Source organism: Vipera berus, assembly GCF_964194415.1.
Source record: "Vipera berus genome assembly, chromosome: 2".
Classification (NCBI taxonomy): Eukaryota; Metazoa; Chordata; class Lepidosauria; order Squamata; family Viperidae; genus Vipera; species Vipera berus.
Window position 1 is genome coordinate 68369626 of NC_138203.1, and position 16801 is coordinate 68386426.

The 16801-nt window shown below is 37.5% G+C and overlaps 1 protein-coding gene across 1 annotated transcript in view; it reads left to right on the top strand.

Annotated features, from left to right (window-relative positions):
* Positions 1 to 15344, top strand: part of PRUNE2 (prune homolog 2 with BCH domain) — a gene marked incomplete at both ends in the record, with an annotated part of 119622 nt that extends 104278 nt beyond the window's left edge. Inside the window, 9 exons of the mRNA XM_081320566.1 lie at positions 608 to 784; positions 2329 to 2431; positions 3860 to 3991; positions 4252 to 4338; positions 5699 to 5797; positions 7026 to 7061; positions 7503 to 7535; positions 9623 to 9670; positions 15317 to 15344. Coding sequence (XP_081176692.1) covers positions 608 to 784; positions 2329 to 2431; positions 3860 to 3991; positions 4252 to 4338; positions 5699 to 5797; positions 7026 to 7061; positions 7503 to 7535; positions 9623 to 9670; positions 15317 to 15344 — 743 coding nt within the window. The remainder of the gene's footprint in view (positions 1 to 607; positions 785 to 2328; positions 2432 to 3859; positions 3992 to 4251; positions 4339 to 5698; positions 5798 to 7025; positions 7062 to 7502; positions 7536 to 9622; positions 9671 to 15316) is intronic.
* Between the last annotated feature and the right edge of the window lie 1457 nt (positions 15345 to 16801).

The following is a 16801-nucleotide window of genomic DNA, read 5'->3' on the forward strand; positions in this document are numbered from 1 at the left end:
AACCAATGTTCCTCCAGTTGTTGTTGAATTAAACTCCCAGCATCCTTATGGTTGAGGGTATTGGAACTGTACTTGCACAACATGTAAAGGGTCGCGGGTTCCTTCTCGCTCTAATATCAGAAAATTTTAGAAAATATAAGTAGTTTTTTGTTCAGATGTTGTAAAGTTGCATCAAATTGTTGGTTTTTATTTGGCTTGGATTTCATTGTTGCTTTGTTTTGGTGGTTGATTTCCTTTGCTTTTTTATTTTTGTTTAATAGTGCTCAGATGAAAAACTTGCAGTAGAATGGGTAACATACTTTGAATTTTTTTTAATTTTAAGAACCTATCAAACCTTTTCCTTTCTTTTTCACTAAGTAAGATAACAATAAATACATTTTTATTTAAAATGTTTTGTTTATTCATTTGCATTAGTAGAAGAAAATTATACAATAAAGTGAGAAAAGAACACTTATTCATGGACCTTATTTTTGAGAATAATGTCATTCAGTTAATTGTACAATGGATTTCAGAGTGGAACTCAGAAATTCAGTTTTGTTCCTGGATAAAACAGGCTTTTCTTATATTAATGACTGCTTATTTAACTCCTCTCTTCTTGTAATTTCAGAAGAGCAACCAGCCATTAAAGAACCTTCTCAAGAAGAATCTGAATCCATCCCAGAATACACTGCTGAAGAAGAACGGGAAGACAACAGGTTATGGAGAACTGTTGTTATTGGAGACCAGGAGCAGAGGATTGATATGAAAGCAATTGAACCTTTTAAAAAGGTTATTTCTCATGGAGGTACAGAAAAAAATCTGATATATTAATTAATGTAGAGTAATTAGAAACATTTGAAAGTATCCTAATTGTAAACGGTCTTGCACATCTGACATAAATTTAGAATATGTTTCCTTTGAATAAAACAGAAGTTGTGAGTTATTGAATGAATTCCTTGGCTACTGAAGACTCTATAATGTATCTATAAAAGCAGAATACTTTTCATATGAAATATGTGACTTGATGAGTCATTAAATCATTTTATTCTGGGCATAATATGCTCCATTGCAGATCTCTGATTCATACTTACAAAAGAAAGACAGAGCTTAAAAAAGAAAAAAAATGAGAGAAGAAACACAATATATTCAGTCTTCATGGCACAACTACAGGCCTCTATATTACAGGAACATTACATCATATTGACTGTTTGCTTTGAACTTAATATGTGGTGTGAAACCAGCCATGGTTTGTATACCATAGTTTATGGTGAAGTGTAAACAACCACAGCAGCATATACCCCCTGAAAGCTAATTGGACAGCTTCAGAGTCTCTAGAAGTTGTCTCCAAGGGAGAAATAATTAAAATGTGAGAATAGTATTGATTTTATTTAATTAATTTGTTTTTAATTAAGCCCAGCACACCTCCAATGTACCAGCCATAATCCTCAATTAGAAAAACTGGCTATTGTTGCTCTGTACCTTCGTATGATGTGTGAATCCAGCCATTGTGGTTTGTTCAACAATTATGGTTTAATACAATCTGCAATCACAAGCATGACCAGATTCACTGAGGATATTGTAGGTTATTCTTTAAGGATGTCTATTACTGTTTCACCCTACATCCCATTTAAACCAATATGTTGTGAAAAGGGATTGGATGTGCTGAGATTAGGATTTTGTTCTTATTTTGTAGCAAAACAAAGGTCTTGAAAGAGAAGATCTTTCTTTTTCAGTCTTTAACTGCTGCAATTTAGACCTGATATGGAATGTATGGCAGTGTTCATATCAGCAGTATATCTATGCCAGCCTGTTAACAGTTTCATCCAAGTTTAAGTAATTTTGTGGATTGCTTGATGAGGGAACAGGCCTATATTTTTGTAGCTTGTAGGTATGGCAGAACTATGAGTTTTTCAAGACTAGCATCTATTTTTTCCATTTTTTCCATTTACTCTTCTTACTTATTAGAGTTTGTAATTTCTAGAATTGCTTTAAATTGGGACTTTCATAACGGATGCAGCTATCAATTCTCCAAATTAGAAAGTTCACCTGGAAAATTCTTACATCAAATAGGATGTCATGAGACATTCAGGTGTGGAGGTAGCTTTGTCTGTGGTTCAGCGTTGTTGAATACTTTGCACTGAGACTCCCAGGTTGCTTCTCTCATTAAAATGTTATCAAATATGTCGCTATTTGCTATTGGTCTGTTTCCCAACTCGCTTTAGCATATTTGACACTTATACCTCTGCCCCTGAATTATGCAACTGGTAATAGGAGGCTTCAATTGCTTACAAAGCCTGCCAATTCTATTGTGTTAAGAACTGTTTGTGAGACATATTTTTGACTCCACAGGATACTATGGTGATGGCTTGAATGCCATCATTGTATTTGCTGCATGTTTTCTACCGGATAGCAGTCAAACGGATTATACGTATGTCATGGAAAACCTTTTTCTGTGAGTGTGGAAATATTGTAGTAAAACTCTTTCATGTGGTGAAATAGATGATTTTCATTAAGAGACAAGTGCAAAGTTGAAAAGAGACATAAAGCCATGGCAATGTGTTCCTTTGCTGCTTAGTTCTTTTGAGGCAAATAGAAATGTGGTTTGTATAAATAAAATGAAATAAAATAAAATACACTAGAATGGAAAGAAGCCATAGGGAAGTGATTCCGGTTTTGCCATAGTTAAGAGTGAATTGAGCCTTGATATTCAAAGAAAGTTTCACTTGAGCTGCCCCTAACCTTCTATGGCTAAAGTCCTATGAAATTTCATAATACAGATAATCTTCTACTTGTCACAGCAGAGCTCAAAATTTCTGTTGGCAAGCGACAGAGTTGTTAAGTGATTTTGCCCCATTTTATGACCTTTCTTGCCATAATTATTAAGTGAATCACTGTGGGGTTGTTAAATTAATGACACAGTTGTTAAGTGAATCTTGCTCTCCCATTAACTTTGCTTGTCAAAAGGTCGCAAAAGGGGATTACATGACTCTGCCACCATCAGAAATATTAACCAGTTGCCAAGCATCCAAATTTTGATCACGTGACCATGGGATGCTGCAGTGGTTGTCATGTGAACAAAGATCATAAGTCACTTTTTTCAGTGCTGTTGTGACTTTGAACAGTCACTAAATGAATGATAGTAAGTTGAGGATTACATGTAAAACTGTAACTTCTCATTGTGGAAAAATCACATAGGTCAGGAGTTCTGTCTGAATTTCTGGACTATATTCTTACCTTGAATCCTGTCCCAGAAATGCTCCTAAATTCCCTGGCAATGGGGTGAGCACAGACATTTACTTATACTGCAGTTTTAATATCCTGAGGAGTAAAATTAGCATGGGGTTCTTATTTAAATATTTCACACTCCCAAAGGAGTGGCAGTATGACTAGTAGCATGTAGCGCAGGGGTCCCCAACCCCTGATCCGTGGACTGGTACTGGGCTGCGGCATGCCAGCAACTGGTCCACACAAACAAGCAAAGCCCCATTCACGGGATGCAGGCAACACACAAGACGACACACCCCTCCGGTCCATGGAAAAACCTCCCTCCACATAACTGGTCCCTGGTGCCCAAAAGGTTGGGGACCTCTGACTTAGCGTATGGGTGGAATTACACTTTTAATAAAGAACTCCCTCAATTGCCAATTTTGTTTCTGGAAACTGTGTATTTGCTTAAGTACTAAAACACGTTGCAATGTTTCTCATATGGCAACTTTAAGATATGTGGGTTTCAAGTCGCAGAATTCTCCGGCCAGTTAAAGTTAAGATTTTAAAGTTGCTAAGGTTAAAAAAATATTGGCATGGGTTCTTAAAAGGAAAAAAAATGCTTTGTGAAAATATTGCTTTCCCCATTTTTTTTCTTCTCCTTCTTTTTGTTGAGATATGTAATAAGTACCTTGGAGCTCATGGTTGCTGAAGACTATATGATTGTTTACTTAAATGGAGCAACTCCAAGGAGAAGAATGCCAGGATTTGGATGGATGAAAAGATGCTACCAGATGATTGACAGGAGGTTTGTGGCTCACTTATATTTTATAATTATTCATTTTCTTAGTCTGTTGTTTTAAATCCTCTTGCTCTGTTCTTTTTAAATGCAAGCTGTTCCTTGTGAATATGACTGGAGGTCGAGAAATAATCTATTTTAGAATGAATGCCAAAAGTGTGTGAATCGGTGTGTGATAGTGGCTATACCCAATGAACATGTGTCTGTCATGTTTCTCAACCAGTGTATTTCATCCTGAAGACTTAAAATATCTTTCTTTTTAAATGCAGATTAAGGAAGAATTTGAAATCGTTCATCATAGTTCACCCCTCTTGGTTTATAAGGACAATTCTAGCTGTGACACGGCCTTTTATAAGGTCAGACTTTATCACTTTCTGATTTTCTAAAATGCTGAGTTTTTACATGATCAGGAACTGCTTTCATCGTAAGATCAGCAATTGGGGAAGGAAAGAAAGAACTTCTGATTCAGCTTTGCGCTGATGTGGCCCTCTAAAATGATAAATGTTGTTGTTAGCTGCGAAGCCGTGTCCGACTCATCACGACCCCATGGACAACGTTCCTCCAGGCCTTCCTGTCTTCTACCATCTTCTGGAGTCCATTTAAGTTCACGCCTACTGCTTCAGTGACTCCATCCAGCCACCTCATTCTCTGTCGTCCCCTTCTTCTCTTGCCCTCAATCTTTCCCAGCATTAGGCTCTTCTCCACTGAGTTCTTCCTTCTCATTAGGTGGCCAAAGTATTTGAAAAACTGATAAATATATTTGTGTAATTTTACTGTAACATTAACCAAAAGTAAATTTATTGTTTCTTCATAATAATTACATTTTAACTTCTATATATGACATTATCACAGAGTAATTTATGCAGTATTTAATAAGTTAGTGCAGGCAAAATGAAGTCTTGTTCTTTTTCTACACAAGCTAATCAAGTTTTAAAAAATGCTGTCATCCTTCTTTTAAACCACTCATGAGCCCCAAAGAATTACCAGCCCAGAGTTCGATAATCCTGAATTAAGTCATTGATTTAGAGTGTGTGGTAGTGAAAAAATGTTTGCTGGAACACTGTAGTGATAGTGTAAGAACTACATGAACTAAGAGATAAGAAGTCTCGGTCTAGGTCTCACCTAACAAATTAAGTAGGTTACCTTGGATGAAGTTCAAATAAATTATTGTGATATTTGAAGACAGTACAGATAGTCCTTGACTTATGGTCACAGAAGGGACCAGAATTTTTGTTGCTAAGCAAGGCAGTTGTTAGATGGGTCATGCCTGATTTTATGAGCTTTTTACCATAATTGTTAAGCGAATCGTGCAGTCGTTAAACAAATTCAGCTTCCTCCATTGACTTGGCTTGTCAGAAGCTGGCTGGAAAAGCTGCAAATGGCAATCACATGACACCAGGACACTGCAACCCTTGTAAATACATGCTGATTGTCAGTTGCCCAAATTTTGATCATGTTAGGATGCTGCAACTGTTGTAAGTGCAACGATGAGTCATGAGTGACTTTTTCAATGCCACTGTAACCTTGAAAGGTCACTAAACAAATTGTAAGTCAAGGACTACCTGAACTCTGAACATTGTAAAAGTTCCATATCAGTGCTATGTATATAGCTAAGATCAGTCCTGGCCTGTAATTTATCAGCTTGTTAGTTAACATGGAGTTGAATTTTATATATCTATATTGCTTAACCAGTGAATTCTACTTTTTGTGTTTCAGTTCAAAATTCAGTAATAAGATACAATATGTCAACACTTTGGCAGACCTTAATGAGCTAATTCCAATGGAATATGTAAATGTCCCAGAAAGTATTGTCAAGTAAGTGAACAGCATTTGGAGACTACTAATGAGATAAGTTATTTCTATAAAACAAAAGGATTGCTATGTTTAAGGAAATTTAATTTTATCTAAATAATATATTTAGAAAGTACTCAACCTTGTGATTAAAACTGAACAGCACTAGAAATAATTGTTTATCTTGTTTACTTGGTTAAAATTTAAAAACACAATTTAAATTATAGTATGGTTCCTTGTGGTATGAAGAAAGCCAAGCCAAGAAAACAAAAGACGAATGGTTAAAGAAGAGATGATTGAGGGAAGCTAAGAAAGCACCCTTCAGATATCTGAAGGGTGAATCGGTGATCTCGTTCTCAATTACCCCAAAGAGAAAGGCTAGGACCAATTAGTTAAAACTATAAGGAAATAAATTCAGGCTAGATGTTGGGAGAAAATCATGACTGTATCAGCTGTTAACTAGGGAAGAGGTTGTCACACCAAGTGGTGAGTTTTCTTTTACTGGAAGACTCCGAACAGAGGATGGCTAATTGTTTATCAGGATGCTGTAGTAGATCCTGCACTAAGCAGCATTAGGTGGCCTCTTCAGTATCTGTCAACTCTATGATTCTGTTAAAGATCCAAGAATCTATTCCAATGTGTTATTACTTCAGTAATTTATTCATGCCATCTGTTGTGAGTAAAAATCAATTATTTTCCAAGATATTTTTGAGAATTTCACGAGACATTGTAGAATGGGAATATATTTTATTCACAGAAAGTGAAGATGAAATTCTCGAAGCGTTCATTTTCTGAGCACTAATGTTTTAGGAAAGCATCAGTGTTTCTGATTTGGGGACTGTATGCTTTATAAATTATTGTCCCGTCCAAAACTTTCAGGACTTGCTAAGAATGACGGGATATCATTTCAGTGTAACTGGACGGTGCCAAGATGGGAAAAATTCAGAACATTTCATGGTTTTACCAGTTCTTTCAGTGTGCGTAGTAGTTCTCAATGTGAACATGCCAACCCACTAATATCAAAATAAGTCTGGAGCCCAATGGATCATACTATGCATAATGAAGTAGACATTGTAGTTTAAATTTGCATTGATACATGCATATGCATATAGAAGAGCCTCAGTGCTAACTCTAACTTGACATTGGGAATAGTTCCTTGTGATGTGAAGGTGATACATTTCAGATAAATGTGATGTTTGCATATTACTTGACCTTGTATATGTTTGTCCTTCACCCACTTTTATCTTGAAAGGTATGATGAAGAGCGATCCATTCAGAGAAGAGTAAGGTAAAACTCTTGCTCTGCTGCAACCTGTGCTGGTGTTTTTAAATGACTAAGGATATGTGAGGCAGTGGAGGATTTCAGCAGCTGACATTTAAAAAGATCCCATAGCTCTCTGTAATGAATGTCATGCATGAGCTATTGAGATCAGTTGTAAAATTCCTCAATTTGGCCTGTTCCAGATTTAACTTCAATCACCTTGTCAGCTTTGTACAGCATGCGTGCTGCGGACTCCTGCTAGCTTTACAAGACCTCCCTATACATGGACTATATATATAGATAGATAAACAAATGAAATCAAAGTCAGGAACACTTTAGACAAAAATCTTTTGTTGGTGCATAATTTCAAAAGCATGTTCCTTGCTCGATTGAGATTCTGCTTTTCCCTGCTTCTATTTTATGTTCTGCTTGCTTTCCCCCCCTCACCAATAACTTTTACTCATGCAGACTGGATGAAGAGCTGAGGGAGACATCAGCAAAGTAAGACTGAATTCTGATAATAATGATGATACTCCTTTTGCATTCTTAGAAGGGATTAATACTTAAGAAAATTCATATTAATCCTATACAGGACTACACAAAAGTACCACTAAGAATAGTTAATATTACTGCTACGTAATATTACGTAGGAGTAATATTTACTATTCTCAGTAACACTTCTGCAGAGTGCCCTGGGGGATCCTTGGAATTGTAGTTCAGCAATTGTGGTTCAGTCTAACCATAACTGCTAGGTAAAATGTTATTTTAGAACATGGTGCACAATTGATAATCCCTAAAGCTTTGTATGTTCCAAGTTCACTTTCAGTGGCTGCCAGTTTTCAATAACATTAATTCTTAAATAACCTGGAGATATTAAGACTGGATAAGTTGCCATAATACAAATGGTTGAGAGTAAAGGAAGAATCTTACAAATGAATTAAAAACAAACAAGTTTTCTTTAGTTTGAGGCATCTACTTACTGCCTTTATATCACCAAAATCCATAAATCCATGTATCTTTGTTACAAATGAAAATGCAAAGAATATATTCAAAGACATTTACTTGAAAGGGGATTCCATAGTTTGTGGTTAAATTTATTTCTTAATTGAATGTTTTTTCTATCAGCTTTAGAATTTTTCTTTAAAACAGTAATTTTGCTGACTTTTTCTTAGGGTGAAAGTTATTAGCTATTAATTGACTAGTAGAGTTGGATATGACATTTGGCAAATTGGATGATAAAATAGTTCCATTTATATATTCTAAAGCAGTCTAGGCCCCTTTAAGAAAACAAAGAATTTTTTTAGAGAATATAGTTCTACTCATGCCCAGGATTTTACATTATGATGGAGATTTATTTTATGAACAAGAAAGATAGAGAGACCTAGCATTACACAGAACCCTCAGTTTAATGGACTGCTGGGGGAACTGAGTGTTTTTCCAAGTCAAATATTAATTAAATGCTGAATTCGATCTTTCATATATAAAATATATATAATCTATATCTTATAAAAATATAACATATATGCAGCTGTACTTAACGTGAACATAATGTTCAAAATGTACAAACATTGTTGCATCATTCACAACAGTGTTTGTCTGTTACCTGGGGCAAAGTTTCTTGTTGTCAAAAAGTCCAGATTTTATTCATTGCATCCACTAAAGTCCACTGAATTGAGTTTATTAAAATGGGGGTTGACTGTCAGAAAGAATTACTACTGAGTCACTGCAAGCCTAAATAATCTTTTGCTGGACTGGCTGTACCCATGCCAATTGCATGAGCTTTAGCACCCTGAAAAATGCATATTTTGTTACCTTATTATGTGATTATAGTGATAGCTTTGTGGATCGAAGCAGTCATTTCAGAAAGCTTGAATATGCTACTGCTATGTAGTTGAAGTCAAATACGATATTGCAAAGATGCATCTATTTTGAAGGATGCCCCAAAGTAATTTTAGTGATCTGCCTATCTGCTTGAAATCCTAGTACACTTGATGATGACCACAAGCAAGATTTTGATGGGTTGCATCAACAAAGTTGTTCAGTTTCATAATAATGGGTGATGTCAGTGCAACAGCTCAGTCACTGAATTATGGAAAATATCAATATATTTTATATGATACGTTTTCCAGCCAGTATTAAGGATGCAACTGTATTCATATGCCTGTCTTATAGTCTGATCCTATCTATACTTAGAAAGGTAGAAGTCTGTAAGTACATTCAGGATTATCTCTAAGGTACCGGTAATTTTCATAGGGGTAGCATTTCAACAATAAATTCTGAACATGCATTATTTTTGAAACTTCTTGCAGTAATTGATTTCAATATTCCAATTAGCCTGCTGCTTTGAACATCAAAAAAAAAGTCTTGTAGCACTCTGCAGCCTAATTTTTTTTTCTGGCAAGCATTTCTAATGACTATTGGGGAGACATTCCTTAATGAACACTGATGACTTATGAAGACATCATAATATATATGATAAAATTTGGTTGTGAAAATGAGTTTGTTCTGCCTTTAAAGTAAATATTTAAAAATATCTATTCCTGACAAACAAGAATATATTTATTATTTTTATTTTCCCTTGCCTTCAGAGCAAGCTGTCTTTCAAATGAGCCTGAAATAACTTCAGTCCAACAGGAGTAAGAATTTCATAAACAAGCCATTGTCTATGAGTATTATTCATAATAATATTATCCAAGAGACATTGAAGAACTGGGTAAACTCCAGGTAGTCTCCTTGAAATCTAAATACTTACATGGGACTTTTTAAACCAGCAAGTCAAGTTAAATTTTAGACAAAGTTAGATAACAACTGCTACCACGTTATTATAAACATCTAGTAATATATGATATAACCCTATTATTGGGCTACTGAACTATATGTTAATACCTTCACCTTATTTAGTTAGTAATTTAAGACAATGGATATACCGGTAATTTGCAACTTTGCTTTAGTGGAACAACCTTTTTACTATATCTTTCTGGAGTCTACCCAATCTTCTTTTTTGTTTGTCCTCTCACCTTTTTTATATTCATTGCAAAAATTTTCACGGAGTTGCATTTTTATTTGCCTTTGTGCTTTGAATAGCAAATAGTACAGGTTGTCCTGAACTTAAAACCACAATTGTGAGATCCCATTGCTAAGCAAGGCGGCTGGTAAGTGATTTGCCCCTAATTATCAATCTTTTCTGCCACAGTTGTTAAACAAATTACTGCAGTTGTTAAGAGAGTCTGGCTTCTCCCATTGACTTTGCTTGTCAGAAGCCAGCTGGGAAAGGCAGAAATGATCCTTAGGACACTGCAACCCTCTTAAATACATGCTGGTTGCCAAGTACCTGAATTTGATCATGTGATTGTGGGGGATGGGTTTGCAATGCTAGTAAATGTTAGAATCGGTCATAAATGTTGCCGATGCCGTTGTAATTTTGAACAGGTGCTGAACTAATGATTTTAAGTCGAGGACTACCTGTACATAAACCCTTTTATATAAAAAAGCAGAAGTGTTCTGCATGTGTTGAATATCATTTTATAGTTTATGAAAGCATGATGTTAGAAGAAATATACATTATCCATTAGTGTTTATTCATTAAAGAAAACAAATGGATGTGTTACATCTGGTAGTAGTTATTTATTATTTTGCAAATTGTTAAAAAAAATTGGATTGTCTTGTATTTAATATAATTAAATACAAAGAATCATACTTATTTATAATTAGACTTAAGCATGATACATTAAGTGCTATTGTTTTCAGTTACTCTTTTCTACTGGTAAATTTTGAATTCAGCCCTATTTTGCAAAGGAACTAAGAGGTATCCAGGATCAAGTCCAGCGTTGGTTGGTCATGAAAGTTAATTATGACAATACCTTCATTAATATCTTGATTGGGCCTATAAATTATAAAAAGCTTGAAAGACTATAATTATAGAATATCCTTTTAATTTTTGATGAAGTTGCTTTTCTTTTATTGAGTTGAAAATGGGACCTTCAAATAAAAGAGGATCAAAATGTGCTGACTATTATTGGTAATAATTTTTTCCTTACAAGTTATGGTATTGCATAGCATTATACTTTGGATTAATCCATGAATAAAAATGCAATAATGGTAACTACTACTAGACTAGAGGAAGAAAGCTGTTTTATAAATGTTTGCTCCACAGTGTGTCATTCCATGTCCCTGTGTATAATATAAATGGGGAATGGGGTAGGACAGGTATTGAGTTACAAAGAAACACTCAAGTTTCAGTTGATTTTGTACCTCAGAAACAGGAAGATTCTTAGATCATATTGGGCTGGGCATAAAGCCAGTTCTGTATGGAAGAGAAATAAGAGTGATGGGATTCTTGTTAGAATTATGAACTACAGGCTTTTTGGATTTGATTGATAGTTTCTATCGGTGCCCTAGAGTTAAGCTAGTTAATGCAAGTCTTGCCCTCTGTGCTAGACCCACAAAACCTCTGCTCCCCAAAGCCCTGGGTGTGATTCTAAATATTCAGTTACCTCAAATTTCTGCAAAAACATAATTATAATGAGATAAAATGTTAATATAGTTAAATACAAAAGAATACATGTACATGAATTAAATTTTCATTACATGTAATTATGTCAGATTCAGTTTTTCTCCCAGCCTTCCTTCCCTTCTTTGGTTTATTGTTGACCACTTTTTGGAATGCAATCTTCTGAACAAAGGTGACTTTTCCTTGGTTCAGAATATGTTACCTAACCCTTCTTTATGCAAATAAGAAAGAATAATAAGATGACTGTAAGATGCAAATAAAATTCAGGTCTGCCTTGCTTATTTTTCCATTCTTATTGTGCCTGTGGATAGCAAGACTTATTTAGGATGACATGGTCCTTCCTAGGTAAGATGGGCCAGGGAAATAGTTGCTGTAAGGACTTTTCCAGGCATCTATAACAATAACAATAATAACAATAACAATAATAGAGTTGGAAGGAACCTTTGAGTCCAGGGGTCCCGAACTCCCAGTCCATGGATCGGTACCGGGCCGCGGCATGCCAGCAACCAGTCCTCACAAACAAGCAAAGGCCCATCCATAGGATGCAGGCAGCACACCAATCCACGCATTCTCCGGTCCATGGAAAAACCTTTCTCCATGGAACTGGTCCCTGGTGCCCAAAAGGTTGGGGACCTATGTTCTAGTCCAACCCCCTGCTCAGGCAGGAAACCCTATACCATTTCAAACAAATGGTTGTCCAGTCTCTTCTTAAAAACTTCCAGTGTTGGAGCATTTACAACTTCTGGAGGCAGGTTGTTCCACTGATTAATTGTTCTAACTGTCAGGATGTTTCTCCTTAGTTCTAGGTTGCTTCTCTCTTTGGTTAGCTTCCATCCACTGCTTCTTGTCCTGCCTTCAGGTACTTCGGAGAATAGCTTGGCCTTGACTCCCTCTTCTCCTTGAGATATTGGAACATTGCTATCATGTCCCCCCTCGTCCTTCTCTTCATTAAACTAGATATACCCAATTCCAGCAACCGTTCTTTATATGTTTTAGCCTCCAGTCCCTTAATCATCTTTGTTGCTCTTCTCTGTACTCTTTCTAGAGTCTCAACATCTTTTGTACATCATGGTGACCAAAACTGGATGCAGTATTCCAGGTGTGGCCTTACCAAGGCATTGTAAAGTGGCATTAACACTTCATGTGATCTTGATTCGATCCCTCTGTTATGCCTAGCACTGTGTTGGCTCTTTTGGCAGCTGCAGCACACTGCTGGCTCACAGAGATCTCACAGTTATTGCTATTGAGAAAGGTACCACCTATACTATACCTGTCCATTTGTTTTTTCTTGCCTAAATGTAGAACCTTACTTTTTTCACCACTGAATTTTATTTTGTTAGATAGCACCCAGTGTTAGTCTGTCCAGATCCTCCTGTATCTTAAGCCTATCTTCTGGAGTGCTGGCTATTCCTGCCAGCTTGGTGTCATCTGCAAATTTGATGAGTTCCCCATCTATCCCCTCCTCCAAATCATTGATGAAGATGTTGAAGAGCACTGGGCCCAGAACAGAGCCCTGGGGCACCCCACTACACACTTCCCTCCATGTAGATGCAGTTCCATTGAGGACCACCCACTGAGTATGGCCGGTCAGCCAGCCTATTTGAAAATGATCGCTTGGGACTGCTTGAATTGGACTTTGGCTAGCAGATCCTCTGGAATTGGTTGAGATACAATCTTGCTTGACTATATGGGAAGAATAGAAAAGCATATGTGTAGCTTAGGGTTGAACAGTGAATTCTTGATTCTCTCTGAGCTTGGTTATTTTCTTACACATGTTTCATTAGCTGAGTAGGTAACATCATCAGTATTAGTGAGTGTGGGGTTTTGGTCTTTCTGTTTGTGTGTGGGGTTTGGGTCTCTTTTGAATGGTGTGTAAATATGATCATCAATAGACACATAGAGATAAACTATATTTACATACCATTCAAAAGGGACAAAAAATGCTAACAAAAAGACCAAAGACCATTCTCTCTGATAGCCAATACCTCAATAAGCACCAGACAAACAATCAAGCAGAGAACCACCAAGGACAAAAATACACCTCTAGTTGGTGTACACCTCTATAGTTGGTGGAGCAAACTATTGTATATAAACAGGAAGCAAAAGTCAGGTAATGAAATGTCTGCAAGCAAACAACCAAGCTCAGAGAGCCCCAAGGCTTCCACAGTACACGGGAAGAGTTGAGGTGCTCAGTCCTGAGAAAATTGTGGTTCCAACAGGACTTTTGTCTTTAGTTACCTATCTCACCTGGTTTGTTATGACCTCCTGGGAGATGACATGTGTGGTTGGATCCATGTGGTGGTGAATGCTTCTTTAAGAAAGGGACAGTTCCATCTATTTCAAAAGAAACAGTTTCATTCCATCTCTAAGATGCCATCACTAGATTCAACAGGGCTGGACAATTTTGAGTTTTACAACTTTCTCTTCTTTGTAGCCAGGTTTCAGGTCAGGTTATACTACTGACGTGGCATGGATTGTTAATTGTGGATAACCTGGCAGGCTTAATTCTGGCAGGCCCAGGATATGGGTAGTGCATCTGCCCTGATCCTTCTTGACCTCTTAGCAGCTTTCAATACCATTGATTGGAATATCCTTCTGGATCTGCTTAGGAGGTTGGGAGTGAGAGTCACTGGTTTTCCTTCCTTCAAGGTCAGTTCCTGTCACTGTTGGTGAAGGAAGAGAGGTCCAGCCCTAGACCTCCACATTGCAGAGTGCCTCAGAACTCGACTCTCTCCCCATTCCTGTTTAATATTTACCTGTAGCTGGGAAACATCATTCATTGGCACGAGGCTAAGTACCACCAGTATGTTGATAATACTCAGCTGTACATGTTTTACACTGTGCTGCCCAAATGAAGCTGCCAAGGCTGTTTCCCATTCCCTGGAAATTGTGGGATCTGGATCGGGAAGAGTAGGCTCCAGATGAATCCTAGCAAGACCAAGTGGCCATGAGTTTTAGGGTCCCCAGACCAGAGGTTTTCCAATTCTGTCTGCGGAAGTGTTTGCACTTCATCAGAGCCGGTGCACAATTTAGGAGTTTTTCTGGTCTTGGTCTTACTTCTCAAGGTGTAAGTGTAGCAGTGCACAAATGCATCGTATGGGCCATTTACGCCCATTCCTAGAAAGAGGCTTTGCTCATGGTCACTCATACTTTAGTCATATTTTTTTTGGACCATTACAATGCAGTCTACATGGGGCTGCTCTTTAAGACCATTCAGAAGCTGTAGCTGGTCCAGAATGCAGTGAGGCAGGATAGTGTTTGGGCCATACCCACACAACGCTACTGCTTAACACAGCAGTCCCCAACCTTTGGGGCACCAGGGACCAGTTCTGTGGAAAACAATTTTTCCATGGACTGTGTTTGTGTGTATGTGTTTTGCACCCTACCTAGATCCCAGGCATGCACAGATGATGCTTCATTTGCTTGCAAGGCCCGTTTCCTAAAGGGCTGTGGACTGGTACCAGTCCGTGGCCCAGGGGTTGGGGACCCCTGGCTTAACAATCTGCACTACCTCCCAGTATATTTCTGCTACAATTTAAGGAGCTCTAGTGGTCATCTATAAACTCTACATGACACAGGGTAAACGTTCAAGTGATATTTGAGATGGCTCAGCTTTTATCATGTGTAATGTCTGGGCCTGGGCAGTAACCAGATAGGATGTCACTAGAGCTAGCTCTATGTGTATTCTGCCCTTTGCTCCTTAGAGGAAGTCCAGGATACATATGTAACAACAATCCATTGTACTGACTCTTTCCCTTTTCTTTTTCAAAAGCATCAACATGACCATGAAAAGTTCTTAACTTCCATGGAAGTTGGAGAAGAAAACGTTCCTCTGTTTGATATGCCTGAGTCTTGAAGATGGGGACAGTTTTGGCTTCTCATCTGAACACGATCCTCTCTAGGATCTCCTTGTGCACAAATCTCTTTTATTTTCCTTAAAGCCTGTCTGTGCAGGAAAGACTCCTGGTAGAGTTAACCTTGGTTCTCTGACCACTTAGTGTTATTCAGAGCACTCTGAAATTAACAGGAGGTGGCTGCTACTGCCAGAATAGTAGCAGGATGCAGGTAATGACTCTGTGTAATATTATATCAGGAGTAGATTTACAATAAGGAAAATTATGCATTTTTGAATTCCAAATTATTTTGCCATTAATGTGCCTCACCTGTGATTTCATAGTGTGGTTCGATCTCTTTTGTCTTCTACATATTTATGTATTAAAGCAGGGGTCTTCAAACCTGGCTCTTTTATGACTTGTGGACTTCAATTCCCAGAATTCCTCAGCCAGGCACGCTGGCTGAGGAATTCTGGGAGTTGAATTCCACAAGTCATAAAAGGGCCAAGTTTGAAGACCCCTGTATTAAAGGCTAAAGATCTTAGCTTCCATGCAACAATGCTGTCCCTTCCTTCCTTCCATTTGGGCTGCAAAAGCAGCAGTCAGATGGGTGCAGGAAAGAGAACTAACGTGATGCTGCCATCTGGTGGATGCCGGTCCTACCTAGGCTGGGGTCTTGGAGCATTTCAAAGGAGCTCTGAATTGCATATTATAAGAAAATATATAGGATCCTCTCTTCACACACCATTCATTGGTTGTGGAACTGCCAGCATCTTTTAAGATATGAGTCAATATTTTCTGGACTCTGCAGTTTTCTTGAAACCAGGACAAAGACAAACTCATGTTTTACACAGCTTGTGTCTCTTTTTTTTCTGGCTTTGTTCTTGTTTCACCTTGTTTCTCTAAAGCTGGTAAGTTCTGGGTCAGCATCTGCTTTCCCATAATTAAGATAGCAAAGGAATGCAAGTAAATGTATTAGTAAGCCGGGCAGTTCTAATCCTTCTAGTTAGTTTCATAGTCCCTGTAAAATAACAACAATAATAGAAAACCCTGCTGGGCTTCGTTTTTCCTGTTGAAGAAAAGTGAACTCGTTGAACTTTTGCTTCTTCCTGTTCCTGGTCTTATTTCTTCATTCCCACCCACCACAAAAAAGTTAGAGTCCAGTCTACAATGATGGTTTGAACCACCATACTATCCTTCGAAGATCACCAGAGGAAGATATTTTTTAAAATAGAAAAAAAGCTATGCGTGATTTCTACCCGTAACAACTTTTTTTGGGGAGGGACAAATGGCTAGCTATGCAAAAAAACAACGGAAAAACCCCAACAATAACTGACTCCTGATGGCCTGGCTGTCCTCAGTATTTTGAAGCTGGCAGAAGGGAAGATAATCAAACGTTTGGCTTCAAACTGGGTTATGAGAGA